Here is a 17,072-nt window from a genome sequence, read left to right on the forward strand (position 1 = left end):
TTGATTGTAACATTACTTCATAAATTTTGTTTAGCCCTTTTGTATATTTTTGGAAACTTGCCCCACCCACTTATTGCAAACATTTATCCCCATCCTATGGCTTTAAAAGTGAAATGATGACTTGGCTGGAGGGATGACTGAAAAATAGAAAGCAAAATTGGCATAAATGGGTGCTCCTCCATCGAGTTGATAATTTGTAACTAGTTATGTGCCTCAGGGATCTCTCTTTCACCATATGCATAAATTGTTTAGGCAGAGAGAATATTAAAATTGTTGCTTTGGAGAATGCAACAGCCATCTGTCATCTCTGCTGCGGAGGTGCGAGACTCTCCGCATACCCACCGATTGAAGCCTGCAGGAAGAAACAAAGGTAAGTACACTTTTTCTAACACTTTCCACTTACCTCACATACTCACCTCTCCACACTTGCACCCATCACTCACCTCCACAGCACACTTTTGGACCCCTCTGACCTCCGCAGACCCACTACTTGCCTCTGACCCTGGTGGGTTTTGGAGCCTTTGGGAAGCCCGCACGTGTGTGGGCAAAATGGGGATAATTTTCTTATCTGCCTGTTAACTACCTTTTAACAGGCAGTTAAGTGGCTGTAATCCCTTCCCACTTCCAAGGAGACGGGACCTGGTGCAGGACGACTACCCGCCTCCTGGCAAGATGGCACAGAGGTAGGTTGGGGTCGGGTTGGGCACCTGCCCCCAAATTCTGCCATTTTCCCCGCAGCCCTGCCTCCATACCCGCCTCCCCAGGGCTGGCAAAATCCAGCCCCTAGTGTCAGTAATGATGACAATGAAATTACTGAATTGTTGTAATAAACCACCTGGTTTAATAATGTCCTTTAGGGCAGGAAATCTGCTGCCCTTACCTGTTCTGGGCTATATGTGACTCCAGACCCACAACATTGTGATTGACTCTTAACTGCCCTCTGCGGTTCAAGAAGGCAGCTCACCACCACCTTCTCGAGGGCAATTAGGGATGGGCAATAAATGCTGGCCTTGCCAGTGATGCCCACATCCCATGAATGAAAAAAATATATATTGGTTACAGTTGCTGACACAAACCCTACAATTGCAACAGGAAACAAAATATGTGGGCAGACCTGCACCAGAGCAAAAATTTAGGACAATATTTTTTAGGAAATTGCTGATGCAAGATCACTCAAGTTTTAATATTTATCCACCTGCTTATTAATCATACAGCAGTCCTGTATGTGCAAGCCTCATTCACTGGGATTTGTTTTCTCTGCCTTGACCTGTTAAATATAATAGGATTAAACTGTGTGTCATTTTATTGTAGCCTATTAAAGGTACACCATGAAATTGTGCACTTCCCCCAAACCATTCCTTTTAATATAAGAGTAATTTTACAACTGCTTTGTTATCAAAGATGCGCATCATTTGATATGAAGATAATTCTGTCCGATTACTAATTGAGTTTATGACATTTTAGGAATTGGTTAGAGATCACAGTGTATCATATTAATGAGTGTAAAGTATAACTGTATAACAATTTATACCTAAATGAGACAAACAAGCCAATGGAACACAAGAATGTCTAGGGTAATTGGCTGCTGATTTTATGTTACAATAGTTATCACAAGGTATTCAGGCATTCAGAATAGATGGCTATTCAAAATAATTCTGCTGTTTCAGGTTTATTGCAGAGTCCAATTTAAAAAGGAGAACATTACTACTTAGGGTAGCAAGGTAGAGCAGTGAGTTGGTACACCAATAGTACGCCAGATTAGTTCTTGCTTCTAGGAAGAAGGAAGAACTTGCATGTATGGAGACCTCACGATGTCCTAAAACACTTCACAGCCAATTAAGTGCAGTCACTGTTGTAATATAGGGAAACGTGATAGCCAAATTCCACAAAGTAAGGTCCAACAAACAGCAAAAAACAGAGAGAAACGATCAGTTAATCTGCTTTAATGGTGTTGATTGAGAGATAAATGTAGGCCAGGACACCAAATGAACTTTACCACTTTTCTTCAAATAGTGCCCTTGGGGGGGAATCCTGGAAAGAAATGGCAGCCACCGCTCTAATGCCTGCCTCTGGTGCGGGACTCAGCAGCCGCCATTTTGGTGAGGGCCATAGTGCTGCCGTTAACAGCACTGGCCATACAAATATGGGGAGCGTGACACGCCGACTTAACGCCACGCTCTGTGAAGTTGGCCCTTTACGCTGAGTTCAGTGCTGGGTCCTAAGCTCACTCTGAAAAGCGGGCTGCAACAGACCGACAGAGATGCTGTCAGCACTTCTTAAAGGGACACATACATCTTTCAGAAAAGTCTGCATTTAAGCTTTTGGACTGGATGTTTTATATTTATTGAAGTAGTGGCTTGGTGCAATACATGCTAAAAGTTTTTAAAGTGTGCAGGGACTGCAGGGAGTTCTGCTGGATGCTTTTGAGGCCTTGGATGGTAAAAGAAGGCCTCTGAGAAGACAGAAAATGCTGGAAATACTCAGCAGGTTAGGCAGCATCCGTGGAGAGAGAAACAGAGTTCACGTCTCCGGTCAAGATGCTACCTGACCTGCTGAGAATTTCCAGCATTTTATGCTTTTATTCCAGATTTACAGCATGCGCTCGCAGAGGGAAGAGGTAGCCACAGAAGAGGAGGAAGCAGAAGGAAGAATGCAACCCAAACAGCCCCTTTCTGGTCGCGATATCCGGGATGGAATCATCCATCTGCAATACCAGTGATCACAACCCCAATTCCTCTTTCAACTTTTGTCCCACACCTTCCCTTCCCTCTGTTACTGACCATCACAGCATCCTCTTGGCCACAAATGTTCAAATAAAAGCCATCACAAAGCAAACTTACCAATCCAGCTTTATACCTCTATCCATCCAATATGACATCAAGAAATCAACTAATCAGCCTTGTGCATTCCCTTAGTGACTGTCTTGTGTCTGCTTTTGCCTATCCTAGTGATGTAACACAGTGCTACTGCAGTGGCTGCAGCATTGCTGGTGGAGGGCTGCTGACTTTCAGTGGGGGGCACTGCAGATGGCCTTGCAGGTCGACCTTAAGGAGCTGGTGGCTGGGAGTGTGAAATTGAGTGACAGTGTTTCTTCTTCACTCTCCTCTCCTTCTCCTTGGTCAACCACTGGCTGGGCAGGCTGCATTTCTTGGGTGTGTGAAATGAGGAAGGCACAAGGGTGGAGTTGTGGTAATGGGAGGGTGGGAAAGCAAGAGGTGCATGCAAGAAGGAGGATTATGTATGAGGATACCAGCATCTTGTATCCTTTCAGCCCTGCCGTGGGCCAAGGGCTCAGCCATGCCCCTGCCAAGAATGGCCAGCACCATCTCCTCCATGGGGGTGAGGTGAGGCTAGGAATGGGAGGTGTGCCTCGTGTTTGGTACAGATTATTGGTAGGTGAGAGATTGGGTGAGCGGTGGGGGAGTCATGTGTTGAGAAGTGTGTGAGGCTGGTAGTGCAGTTGGTAGGAGATGGTTTTTGAAGATGCATTCACTGACCTTGACCACTGATCTGTGGTCATGAAGCTTCCTTGGGCACTGGAGCCAGGTCGTAGGAGTGACACAGGTGGCAGTGACGGCCTTGGTGATCTGGTCCCACATCATTCTTTCTGGAGGACCCCTGGCCCCTGTGGGTAGCGGGCCTCTCTTGCAGTGTTGACCTCTTGTACAAAGCTGGAGTACTGCGTGCAAGACCCTGGGCGCCCTTCCCTGGCTTGCTTAGCCATTTGTGTTAGTGCTGAAGCACTTTTCCCATTTTTTTAGGTGTGGCTGGCAATTCGGCTTTCATAGCTGAAGACTCCCGTTTGGGAATTATTTTTAATGTTAATTTTTTCTCAGAAGGCAGTTGAGCTGTAAGGGCTAAAAATTGCCTATTTTTAAATGATTTTTTTTTCATTTTAGAAGGCAGTTCCCCTTTAAGGGACCAACACTGCTTTCTAAAATGACAGCCTTGCTTTAAGAGAAGACTGTTCTTGCTCCAATGACGATACAGTCATGCTACATTGGGCCTCCTGCTGAGACTACCGTCATGAAAACCAGCCTTGCACAGTAAATTTAGCGCTGCACTAATGTTAATTAGGAAGCAGCACCAATATACCAGTGCTGCCTGCGCTATTAATTTAACTGTGGCCCATGGTGCCATCGGCAGGATTCTAGCGCTCTTGAATTTCTCGGCCCTTGGCTCTTTTACATCCACCTGAGAGAGCAGAGGGGCCTTGATTTAATATCTCATCTAAAAGACAGCATCTCCAACAGTGCTGCACTCCCTCATTACTGCTCTGATTTTGTGTTCAAATCTCTGGAGTTGTCCTTGAACCCATGACCTTTGACTCAAAAGCGAGAGTGCCAGCACTGAGCCAAGACTGACACTGGTTCTAATCTTACAAACTAACTGGGTCTGGGGACACTACCAGAAAATTGCAAGATAGAAAACATTGCACCCTTATTCAGAAAAAGCAGGAATTAAAAAAAAAACAAATAGTTGCAGGCTAATGAGTTTAACAGCAGCAGGTTAAACTCATTGAAAATTGATAGAATCCACCATAGGGCAGAATAAGTGAGCACACAGAAAACTACAAGCTGATTAAAGAAAGTCAGCATAGTTTTCTGAAAGGTGAGTCATGTCCAACCTAATGGAGTTCTTTGACAGAATTAAAGAGGTGCAGGTGCTAGAGGACATGACATGGGCTTGATCTCTGTCACTTGCAGAGGTGAGACATCAAGCAGAAGCTAGGCCCCTCCTACAGTGAGAGAAAAAGGAGCTCCTGGATCAGTGTTAATAATTTGGGGAACTTTATTTTCTCCTTGAAGTTTAATTAATCACCACCTCCCAGGTCAAGGATCTCCTGCAGCCTACTAACCTACTCCCAGGACTCCAACAATGCTGCTCTTAATGTAATTTTGCACCATTGATGATGCCAATATCCTCTGTATATTCCCAAATGCAGGAAAGTTCAAAGACAATTCTTGACTTTATACACGATTGGTGGAGAACATTATTTGGTTTGGTTGTTTGCCTTTATTGAATGTGCAAAAAATCTTGGTCATACAGCTTGTAATTCTTTGCAGTTCATACTCGTTACAATAAGTTGAATCCCAAACTCAAGACAATTTTGTTTTCTCTGTCAGAGTACAAATCCGATTTTTCAAGTAATTTCTTCCCATTTCAATATTCTGATTTCCTCAGACCAATTGCAGGTTGGTATGCCAGACCTTCATTCTCAGTCGAATGCTGGGAGGTATACAAGAGTGACTGACAATGACTCTTCCTCAGACTTCCTCCCTACCCCCACCTCTCCTGGTTGGGTAGTGTCTGCCTGCTACTCAACATATGTCCATGATTGCAATTGGGAGCTCAGTGGCATAAGAAATCATGGACAAGACCTCACACACAGTGTGCTTGTGCTCCAGTGCTCGGGGCCAACTCCAGTTATTATAATGTGCATCAAGATGCCATTTAAATTCATATAAATCACATAAAGTAAGTTCTAGTTCTAGGAAACATTGGAATTTTTACCACTTAACTGAGGTTGTATGATGTAAGAGATTAAGCTAGAGGAAACTAGAAAAAAAATGTATAAAAAATCATTTTCAGCGATGTGAATGTCTGAGAATATTTCTTTCAGTGCAGTTTGAGGATTGTGAGCTGTACAAATAAAAGCAAAAGCATTCAAAAATGAAACGGGTAGCAGTACCCTTTCAGTGGCACTGATTTTACAGACAGCAGTCACCTTGCTTGATTCTCCTGTGACTTTAAGTTACTAATCATTGGATTCTGTGCTCTCATCTCTGCAGGACAGCTTCCCTGCGCGCTTTGGAGGCATCCATTTTGTGAACCAGCCTTGGTATATCCACGTTTTATATACGATAATAAAGCCATTCCTGAAAGACAAGACCAGGAAAAGGGTAATTAAAATTTCAGCAGATGGGAAACCTGATTCAGTATAGCAAATGACAATTAATTTGCGAGTATGGTTCAGAATAATAAAACTCTTCTCTGCCTAGTTGAATGGGAGAGGAGGGCAAACTTATATAGAGGGGAGAGGAAGCTGCAAATGGTCAGTGTGTACCTCATGCTATGCATGCCTGTGTGCATATTATAAATGATTTATTGACTCACGACACAGTTCTGATCAGTGCTCAGCCTATCTTGAAATCCAAGACTCCATTTTAACCCTCTGAATGCTGAATTAATTTTTGCATTTGCACACCATAAACTGTCGCTTAATCCATAATACCAACGTGAAATTATTATGAACAAGAGAGTGAAAGACAAACATTCTTCATCAATAATCTTTTTTAACTTCTTTGCCCCTCTCCTCCTCCTCTCGCTCCTTTAGTTCAGGGCCCAACCGAGCAACACACGCGATCTGACAGAACAGTCAGCTGATCTGTACTAAGGCCTATGCCAATGCTGCTGTGTAACTAATCACTAAGAAGCCTATGGAAGCATTTGATATTGAACTGCTTTCCTGGTTAAATGCACCAACAAATCTTTTCCCTATAGCACGAGTGGGGTTGAAAGCTCAATATATGGGGAATTCTGGGCACCTGTCTAAATCCTTCTTCAATTTACAATTTGTTTTTGACTGATGTGGAATGAAGTGACTGTCATTACCTTCAAAGAGTTCTCACAGTAACAGCTTTGAAGAACTTGTTGCATTATAGTTTAGTCACTGGAACAAGATTAAAACAATTTCAACAGTGAAACCTGTTGTTAATAATGAACCAATTCATTTAATTGACATACTTTAACAAAGCTATCTTCAAATCAATTTTAAAGGTTTGCTATATATTGTATAGGTATGTTATAGAGATACATGTGAAATGTTCTCATTATAAAATGTCATAATTTCAGATACTTGGAATGCCTCTATTATTAATTAATGTCTTAATTTTATAATACTTTGTCAATTTTTAGTCAAATTTTCATTGAGTGTGAAACAGTGCCGTTCATGAATCCAGTCCATCGTATCCTGTCAACTGGGTCTCAGTGCACTTTTTTTGTTCTTTGGATTTGGGTGATGCTGGCAAGGAAACATTTATTGTTAATCCTTAGTTTTCCTGAGAAGATTGTGGTGGCCCTTCTCCTTGAATCATTGCAGTCCTTGTGATGATGGTGCTCCCATGATGGTTTTAGATAGGGAATTCCAGAATATTAACTCAGCGATGATGAAGGAAGAGCAATATATGTCCAAGTCAGGATGGTGTGTGATGTGGAGGTGATGATTTTTCCACTGCTGGTTATCGATTTTGGTGGTAGAGGTATTAGGACTGTGAGGTGTTGAAGTAAGCTAGGTGAATTGCTGCAGTGCATCCTATAGTTACTATATCCTGCAGTCATAATGCGCCACTGGTGGATGGGTTAGATATTGAGCCCAATGTCAGGGGTGCCAATCAAATGACTTGCTCTGTCCTGGATGTCTTTGACCTTCTTAAGCGTTGTTGCAGCTGCACTCATCCAGGTGAATGGTGAGTATTCTATTACTCTCCGGCCTTGAACCTTGATGGTGAAGAGGCTTTGAGGGGTCAGGAGGTGAGCCACTGGTCACTGAGCATCCGGCCTTTGCATTGATCTTGTAGCCACAAGATGTGTTAATATGGTTGGTCTAGTTAAGCTTTTTGTCAATGGTGATTCCCAAGATATTGATGGTGTGGGACTCGGTAATGGTGTTGCTGTTAAAGGTCATGGGGTGATGGCTGAGCTTTCTCTTGTTTGAGTTGGCCTGGCGTTTACCTGGCATTTATGTGGCCTGAATGTTACCTGCCATTTGTCAGCTGAAGCCTGGATGTTGTCCAAGTTCTGCTGTAGGCCAGCACTGGATACTTCATTATCGGAGGAGTTGTGAATGGAGCTGAACACTATAGAATCATTGGCCAAAAACCCCAATTCTCAACTTATGGCAGAGCAATGGTCCTTGATGAATCAGCTGAAGGTCATTAGGTTGAGGACACTTCCCTGAGGATCACCTTCAGTGATGTCCTGGGGCTGCAATGATAGGCCTCCATTAACCAGTTCTTCTCATCACCGTGTTCTTTCATTCACCTAGTGCTAGCACAACTTACCAGTACTTCCAATAGATGAGACAGGAGAAGAAATGTTCAGGCGGGTACAGCATGCATTAAGATTCAGCATGATGAGTGTTCACCACGGGAGTACTCCTCAAGACATGGCTGTAATCAAGCCTTTGTAAACAGTTCCTGCCACTGACCACATTCATATATCTTTTGTTCATCAAGGATAGATTCAAAGAAATAAATTGCTCACTGATAAATAAGATAAGATTACTTTTTGAAACATTCTAAATTATAAATGGTCATTATTGATGAAAAAAATGACTTTGTAAATTGCACTTATTTCATCTGTACAACTGCATTGTCAATCAGATCAACAATACTCAGATATTACAGTGTAAATCCAGAGCCAGCCTGATACTGGATTCTCTGCTTAAATGTGGAGTCAGTCTGTGCCCTGAATCTGGATTTACAGTACATCTTTAGTGTTGGTGTGAAGTGAAAATGATTTTCACCAGTGCTACGGTTATAGTGTGATGTAGGCTAAAAGTGTTGGATTAAAATTCATCTTTTACATTACATTGGCAGATGTTTTTAAACAAAGCTATTTAAGTAGAAGCAGACAAATTACATTAAAGTTCCGAGCCACAACACTTGCATTTTGAACAAAAAGTAAAACATTGCAAATGCTGGAAATTTGAACAAAAGAATTTGCTGGAAACACTCAGCAGGTCAGGCAGCATCTATGGAGAGAACAAAGATGATGTTCTGGGTATGGACCCTTCCTCAGAACTTGTACTTTGATCACATTAAGATTTTTCAGGATTGTGTTATGTATCAGTTAACAGAACGTTTGTAATGGTTACCAAAGTTATCCAAAGGCAGGGAAACTCAAGACCAGCTCAAGCCACCATCTATGGTCCAGATTTATCAAGAACAAAGGAATTATTTTTAGCCACAAGATGTCGCTATTGTGCTTGGCAATAATATAATGTTGATCACTTGAAAAGTAACATCCAATGGCAGCAAGAGTAGCCTTCAACTCATTATAAACGCTTAATAAACTAGTTGTATGAATTAGGATTTTGATGAATACATGTTAGCTCTTAGTTCCTTGTTTTAGGTGAGTGGAAGTGTTGAAGATATAGACAACTCGCCTATAGGCAATAGATGTATTCAGCCCAAGATTTAGCTCAGAGAAGCAAACCAAATGGTTGACTGGGTTTAGGTTGGCTATGAATAGGCCTGACTTCTCCAGCTCTGTTCGTGAACTATGTAATGATTTTTGTTCCAACAATGCAGTGCAGCAAGCACATAACTGTGCTGTTACCCTCTTAGTACTGAAAAACCCTTTAAACTTTTGAACACTTCATTTTCATATATAACAATTTCTAATGCTAAACATTGTAAATTAAAAGAAAAAGTAACTGGTCAGTGTTTTAGGAATAATTGAGCAAAAAAACCTACAGTCTTGTTAGATTTTAATTTTTATTCAGAAATTTATTGCTGTCTTCAGAAAGGTGGTATCCATTTATTGTCACTTGTAAACTGCATTTGAAAATTGATCTTTAATTATAAACCATTTTTAAACGAAGACACAGTTCTTTCTGAAAGTACATTGCAATTTTTTTTTTTAATTACTGGGGGTGAAATTGATCTTCGGCAGTGGTAGGAACCGGCTCATGGCGAATTAGCAGCCTGTTTTACACTATGCTTGATTTTCTTTTCCATTGAAGTCAATGTTTAAAAAATATGAAAGTTCATTGAAAAGGATATCTGTTTAGATGTAGGTCACTTAAAGAAAAATGTTGCATTGATATTTAGAAAAAAAAATGACCGCTCATAACAACTGGATGCCACAATAAGGAATGGGGGAAGGGACTGTAGGGTCTTCCTGGGTGGATGAACGAAGATGAGCTAATTAGCCTTGATCACCTGTAATTATTTTGCAATCTTGTGATAAACAGCGTGCCTCATGCATTTGAGACTTGGAATGTTTTAAACTGAGCATCTTAACGCCATTGGCAGAATCAATTCTCTCTATTTGGAGTCATTCAGAACTTCAGCTTTGGCTGAAAGTGTGAAAAATTATTAAGGAGCTGAATTCCTAATGTGAAGGGCTTCACAGCCAGCATGATGATATCACAGAGCCATTGAGACCTTTAGCAACATATAACATACAACATATAGTGGATTACACCACTAAACTGTGTTGGGTACTACTTCACCTCAGCAGGAGCGATTTCCTAATAAAAACAATAAGAAGAAATATTTATCTATCTATAAATACTTACAGGCAAAATTATTTATGCATTTCATAGATGTTGGATATTTGAGATCTGAATTAAAATAAAACTTCATTAAATGGAAATTTTAATTTGTCTAACCTGGATAAAATTCAGTTTGGCACTATTGATTTTAATTTACCATAATTTTGTGATTGCTTTTTGCATTTCATTCTTTTTATCCCAGATCTTTCTCCATGGCAACAACCTGAACAGTCTGCACCAGCTAATCCATCCAGAATATCTGCCATCTGAGTTTGGAGGCATCCTACCCCCATATGATATGGGAACCTGGGCACGGACACTGCTAGGTCCAGAGTACAATGATGATACTGAATATACCTACAATTCCTACAACTCGATGCATGTGAAAGACATGCTGGATAATCGTGATAGCAATTGTTCTCCCAAGCATATGAAGAGGTTTGTACAGTCTAGTTACATCAGCTGTTGCACTGGATTTCCATTGGAGCTTTCAAAATCTGCGCATATTCCTGTCTATTTTTCAATGCATTTTATAATAATGTCAAATTAAAGTCCCCCAGAAATTAATGGGCAAATGCACCGTGTGGGATAGCACTGAGGCAGACAGAACAGGAGGAGGAGAGTGTTATATCCGTGTATCTTAATGTTGTGTCCTTCAATAATCAGACAACAGACTGCAGGGAACGATTCAACAGGTGTTTACTGAATGAGGGTTATTCTAGAACTAACTGTACAGATCACTACTCAGGGTTTATATACAGGTGTGGTCACTGCCGGTACTACAGTATACAGGAGCTGTAAAAAGTAGTTCTCTCCCTTATGATATATACATTACATACATTACAATTTCTCCCCTTTTTAGATTAACAGTACCATAATACTCATTTAACAATTAACATTTTTAATATACAATGTTATATGAAAATAGTCCATTCATATATTCAGTCTCTGGGGAGGCTTCCTGATTCTTTCTGGAAAACGCCTTTCCCGAGTGTCTCGCTCTTGGTGCGGAGGCGATTCTAGCACCCTGTCGTCAGTTGATTCATCAGCTTCCAATGCTATTGTTTCTGAGGTAGATGCGACCTGTACGTCGGGTTCCTCACCAGGTACGTATGGCCGAGACATGGGGTTGACTCGTTCCTGTGACTCTAGGATCTGGTCAGCATGGCGTCTCACAATGTTCTCCCCAACATCCACTGTGTACATTAGTGGCCCCTGCCGTGTGCATATCGTTCCTGGTTGCCATTTCTCTGTTCGGTAGTCGTGGGCCAAGACTGGTTGCCCTACATTGAAGCTCCTTGTCGGCTTCTCATTGATGTGCTGGAATTGCTTACTCTCAACATCTCTTCGTACATTTGGTCTGAGCTAATCCAGACGAGATCTCAACCTTCGGTTAAAGAACATCATGGCCGGGGCCTGGTTGGTGACTGCATGTGTCGCATTTCTGTAGGCTAACAGGAAATTGTCCACCTTGTGCTGCAGTGGAATGTCGTCATCGCACATGGCCTTTACTGCTTTTTTAAAGGTTTGTACGAACCTCTCAGCCAATCCATTTGTGGCTGGATGATACAGGACGGATGTGTAATGCCTTACCCCATTCCTTTTCATAAATCTTCAAAACTCTTCGGACACAAACTGTGGTCCGTTATCAGAGCAAATCTGCACTGGCAAGCCGTTCCTGGCAAAAATGGTCCGTAGGACTGCAATAGTTTTCTCCGTGGTGGTGGAAGACATTTTGATCACCTCAGGCCATTTCAAGTGCGCATCCACGGCTATTAAAAACATTGAGTCCATGAATGGACCAGCAAAATCAATATGCACCCATTGCCATGGAGATGAGGGCCACTCCCATGGGTGTAGAGGGGCATGTGGTGGTGCATTTTGGACCTTCTGGCATCCTGAGCAGCTCTTTGTCAGGTCCTCGATTTGCTGATCAATCCCCGGCCACCACACATAAGCCCTAGCAAGGCTTTTCATTTTCACCCCTCCCAGATGACCTTCGTGAAGCTCATTGAGCACTCTCTCCCTTAACTTGGGTGGAATTACCACTCGGGATCCACACATCAAGGTCCCCTGGCATACTGACAGCTGTTCTCTTCTGGATGAGAATGCTGGCAACAGTGAGTCGCCATGTGCTGGCCATCCCTTCACCGTCAAATCATATACCCGAGACAGTGTCGGGTCATTTCGGGTCTCCTTCTCTATACCAGCGTTAGTTACTGGCAAGCATTCAATTATAGTCGAATGAAATATTTCGACAGGATCCACTGCAGGTTCTTCCTCCGCAGTAGGCAGTGGCAGGCGTGATAGCCCATCAGCGTTTCCATGCTGTTTCGTGCCCTTATACTCGATTTCATATTGGTGCGCCCCTAGAAAAAGGGACCATCTTTGTAGCCGTTGCGCAGTCATCACCGGAACGCCCTTCTTTGGATTAAAGATGCAGACAAGTGGTTGGTGGTCAGTCAGCAAGGTGAACTTCTGCCCATGCAGATAGTGATTGAACTTTTTCACTCCCCACACTAGGCTGAGGGCCTCCCTGTCAATCTGGGCGTAGTTACTGTTAAGTATGTGTATTGTATTGAACAATTAACACAAAGACTTAAACGTATAACTCAAACAGGTCTTTACTGGTTGGAGGTAGGGACTATACATAGGTCTTTACTTCATGCCCACAGGCGGGAACTGAGGGGGATCAGTACCCACAGTACTATTTATACCCCTATGGCCAGGAGTGGTACTGCGTATCACTACGCCCAACAAGTAGTGCAGTCCTGTCCATAGGTTCAAAGTAGCACACATATTACATACACAACATTCCTCCCTTCCTAGCTTTACAGTCATCTCCCCATTTAACATAACGTAATAACATATATACATATATAACTTCAGGTTTACATAACAGAATAACATAGATACATAGATAACTTCATGTCAAAACAGATCACAGATTCAGTCTCTGCGGAAAACAGTTCACAGATTCAATCTCTGTGGTGTAGTCGGTTCACGTTGCTGGAGTGACTCATTCAATAGTCCTTCCATGGATTTAACAGTTTGAACTTCCGAACTGAATTGGCTCCGTTCGGAGGGACCACGTGTGTGATCTGGTAGAGGTGATAATGGTTCAGATGGGTCATCTTCTGTTTTTACTTTTCCTTTTCTGCTTCTTGGAGACTCTCTGGGCTCCATTGTCAGCTGCCACAGCTGCCAGCTGCATGCGCAGTTCCTCCTTCTCTTCCTCCTGTTTCCGTCGTAGAGCCAGCTTCTCCCGATGTTCCGTAGACTTTTGGTGCTCCTCCATGATTTCTGCACTTTGGGAGTCGAAGTTACAAGCTGGGCAGGACAGGACATCGTAATATTCGGTGTCGTCCTGAGCTAGACCAGTGAGAGGGTCGTCTATTTCCTCCATACCCAGCTGGACGTTAGCCAGCTCTTGTTCCAAATCCAGACATCTTTCCTGAAGAGACTTCTTCATGTGTACCTCTGCATCCAGCTTTTTCTGGGCTTTCAGCAAGTCGTTTACTAGTGACCTCATTTGTGATTTTAATACTTCAACTTCCTTTGGAGATTGATTGATCGGACTATGCAATCCCTCTACCGGAGCAGCTGTTTCAGCGGTCTGTTGTTCTACGTTGACGTGAGTCAGCGTACTTTTGGCATCCAAGGGCTGCTCTGTTGCAGTCATCTCAGTCTGTGTTGCCACCTCAGCTCTTCCAATAACCTTTGAGAGCTCCGAACCCCTTTCGTTTGAATATTGAAGTTCATGTTCAAGTTTTTCCCATTTCAGAGTCCTGTCCTTCAGCATATGCAGGAGTTGGCTGACCGTTAACTCCTCTGACATCAGACGTTTTGTGTGCTCCTGCTCCATTTTCTCCATCAGCTGCTTCTGTTGTCTTTCCAGATTCTCCAACTCTATATCAAAGAACTCTTTCGTTGCATTCAACTCTTGCTCAAAACGGCGAAGCATTTGTTCTAATTGCTGTTGTAGTTTGAAATGGAGTTGAGTTCGAGCCCGGTGTCCCTCAGAAATGGGCACATCAGTAGACTTGCCAGACTCAGAATCCACAGTTAAACTATGTTGTTGTTGCTCAGTGGAATTCTGTGCTGAAACGTTGTCTTTTGCACCTGAGTTGGGCTTACCATCATCCGTTCCAGAGTCTGGGCCGACTATCTTCACCGAGTTCTCACTCGTTATTGTTTGTAGGAAATGCCAGTCCATATTCATTTTCCTAATCCACTCCCGTCCTAGTAGTGGAGGACCTCCTTCAGATATCACATATAAGTCCATTATTTGACTGTCTTCGCCCTTGTGGACCACTGCAACCTCTATTTTCCCGATGGGGTACACTCTTTGCCCCGTGTATGTTTTCAATATAATCCCCGTATCCTGTAGGGGAATATGTTGGAATAACTTTCTGTAATCTTTCTTATTTATGACCGTCAATGCCGATCCAGTGTCCAATTCCAGTTTTACTTGGACTCCTTCTATCTGAAGAGTGACCCAAATTGTCTGGAGGTCTGCACCCTTACCAGCGTTGAGTACTCTTAAGCTAGCCAGTTCATTACAGCTTAAGCTAGCCAGTTCATTACTGCTAGCGTCTGAATCGGACTCCTGTTCGGTCACCTTGTGTACCTTTGCGTATTTTCCTTGCGGTGACTTCTTGTTGCTGGTCTTCTTCCCTGACCTGCATACTCTAGCTATATGTCCAAGCCTACCACAAGTTCTACATTCTTGGTTTTTAAACCAACACTGGTTCTGATCATGCGTTGTCTTTCCACAACGATAACATTTGCCAGAACTCACACCCAATTTGTGTGCACTGAGCTCCGGTGACCGTAGCTGCATTACTGCCGTGCCTCTCGCTGCGGCTTCGTGTGCTGCTGCCATAGTGACCGCCTTCTCAAGCGTCAGCTCATTCTCCTCGAGCAGTCGCTTTTGTGTATCCTGTTTAAATAAACCACACACAAATTTGTCTCGAAGTGCCTCTGTCAGTCCCGTTCCAAACTGGCAATATTTCGCTAATTTACGCAATTCCAGCAAATAATCAGCATTGCTTTCATGCTGTAGCTGCCTTCTGTCGTAAAATTTAAATCGTTCCGCTAGCATCAGCGGCGTGGGGTTTAGATGATCTTTCAGGACAGTAACAATCTCATCGAACGTCTTATCCGCCGGTTCATCTGGTGATAACAGGTGTTTCAATTGCCCGTATGTCTTCGCACCCATTAAATTTAATAATGTTAGTGCTTTATCAGCCTCACGAATTTTATTGGCCTTACAATAATTTTTAACTCTTTCAACATATATGGCCCAATCTTCGATGTCACTATCAAAGTTGCTAATATTCCCGTGTTTAGGCATTGTAGTACTTTATCAGATTTGCAATTTCTCAGATTTTTTTTTTACTGTTATCCAAGATGGCGGCTTCCCGCTCTTGCCGTCGTCCTCCGCCCACAAAATGGCGGTTTTCCCGCTTCTGCCTTCTTCCCCAGCGGTTTTCCCGCGAAAAATGGCGCTTTCCCGCGCTTCTCGCTCTCCCCGCCCACTTCAATGGCGGTTTTCCCGCGCTTCTCGTCGCTGACTTTCAGCCCGACTGCGGCTCTTATCTCCTGTGCGATCGCTGGTGCGCCGCCCGCCCGAAACGGTTCTCAGCCCTTATCACCGGTGCGATCGCTGGCCCGCTAAGCGCCTCCCGCTTGAAGCGGCTCCCGGCCTCTGGCTCACCCGCTCGGCGGCTCTTGCTCGCTCCCTCCCGGGCTCTGGCTTACCCACGAGGTTATGGAGGCTTCAGGGTCCTAATGCCTGTCGCTTCCAGTCGCTGGAAGCTGTCAGGATTTCTGCTGCCCTTCAGTTTTCAGTGGGGTGTTGAGGATTGGAACCTCTCTTCAACGTCCTGTCTTTGGACGAAGCCGCTGTGGAATAACTGCCGCAGGGTTCGAACCGACTCGTCGCCAGTGTTAAGTATGTGTATTGTATTGAACAATTAACACAAAGACTTAAACGTATAACTCAAACAGGTCTTTACTGGTTGGAGGTAGGGACTATACATAGGTCTTTACTTCATGCCCACAGGCGGGAACTGAGGGGGATCAGTACCCACAGTACTATTTATACCCCTATGGCCAGGAGTGGTACTGCGTATCACTACGCCCAACAAGTAGTGCAGTCCTGTCCATAGGTTCAAAGTAGCACACATATTACATACACAACATTCCTCCCTTCCTAGCTTTACAGTCATCTCCCCATTTAACATAACGTAATAACATATATACATATATAACTTCAGGTTTACATAACAGAATAACATAGATACATAGATAACTTCATGTCAAAACAGATCACAGATTCAGTCTCTGCGGAAAACAGTTCACAGATTCAATCTCTGTGGTGTAGTCGGTTCACGTTGCTGGAGTGACTCATTCAATAGTCCTTCCATGGATTTAACAGTTTGAACTTCCGAACTGAATTGGCTCCGTTCGGAGGGACCACGTGTGTGATCTGGTAGAGGTGATAATGGTTCAGATGGGTCATCTTCTGTTTTTACTTTTCCTTTTCTGCTTCTTGGAGACTCTCTGGGCTCCATTGTCAGCTGCCACAGCTGCCAGCTGCATGCGCAGTTCCTCCTTCTCTTCCTCCTGTTTCCGTCGTAGAGCCAGCTTCTCCCGATGTTCCGTAGACTTTTGGTGCTCCTCCATGATTTCTGCACTTTGGGAGTCGAAGTTACAAGCTGGGCAGGACAGGACATCGTAATATTCGGTGTCGTCCTGAGCTAGACCAGTGAGAGGGTCGTCTATT

At 43.3% G+C, this 17,072-nt stretch overlaps 1 protein-coding gene across 3 annotated transcripts in view; it reads left to right on the forward strand.

Moving 5' to 3' along the window:
* The window catches only part of LOC147114917 (clavesin-1-like), a 169,266-nt gene that overhangs the window by 67,665 nt on the left and 84,529 nt on the right, over positions 1–17,072 (forward strand). For 2 of the 3 annotated variants that reach the window (XM_085993028.1, XM_085993027.1), the window contains exons 4-5: positions 5,793–5,903; positions 10,485–10,720. In XM_085993028.1, coding sequence (XP_085849154.1) covers positions 5,793–5,903; positions 10,485–10,720 — 347 coding nt within the window. The remainder of the gene's footprint in view (positions 1–5,792; positions 5,904–10,484; positions 10,721–17,072) is intronic. The other variant, XM_085993029.1, reaches the window with a different exon arrangement.

Source organism: Somniosus microcephalus, chromosome 7 (genome assembly GCF_052327205.1).
Source record: "Somniosus microcephalus isolate GS21.2 chromosome 7, FLI_Smic_1.0, whole genome shotgun sequence".
NCBI classification, from domain to species: domain Eukaryota; kingdom Metazoa; phylum Chordata; class Chondrichthyes; order Squaliformes; family Somniosidae; genus Somniosus; species Somniosus microcephalus.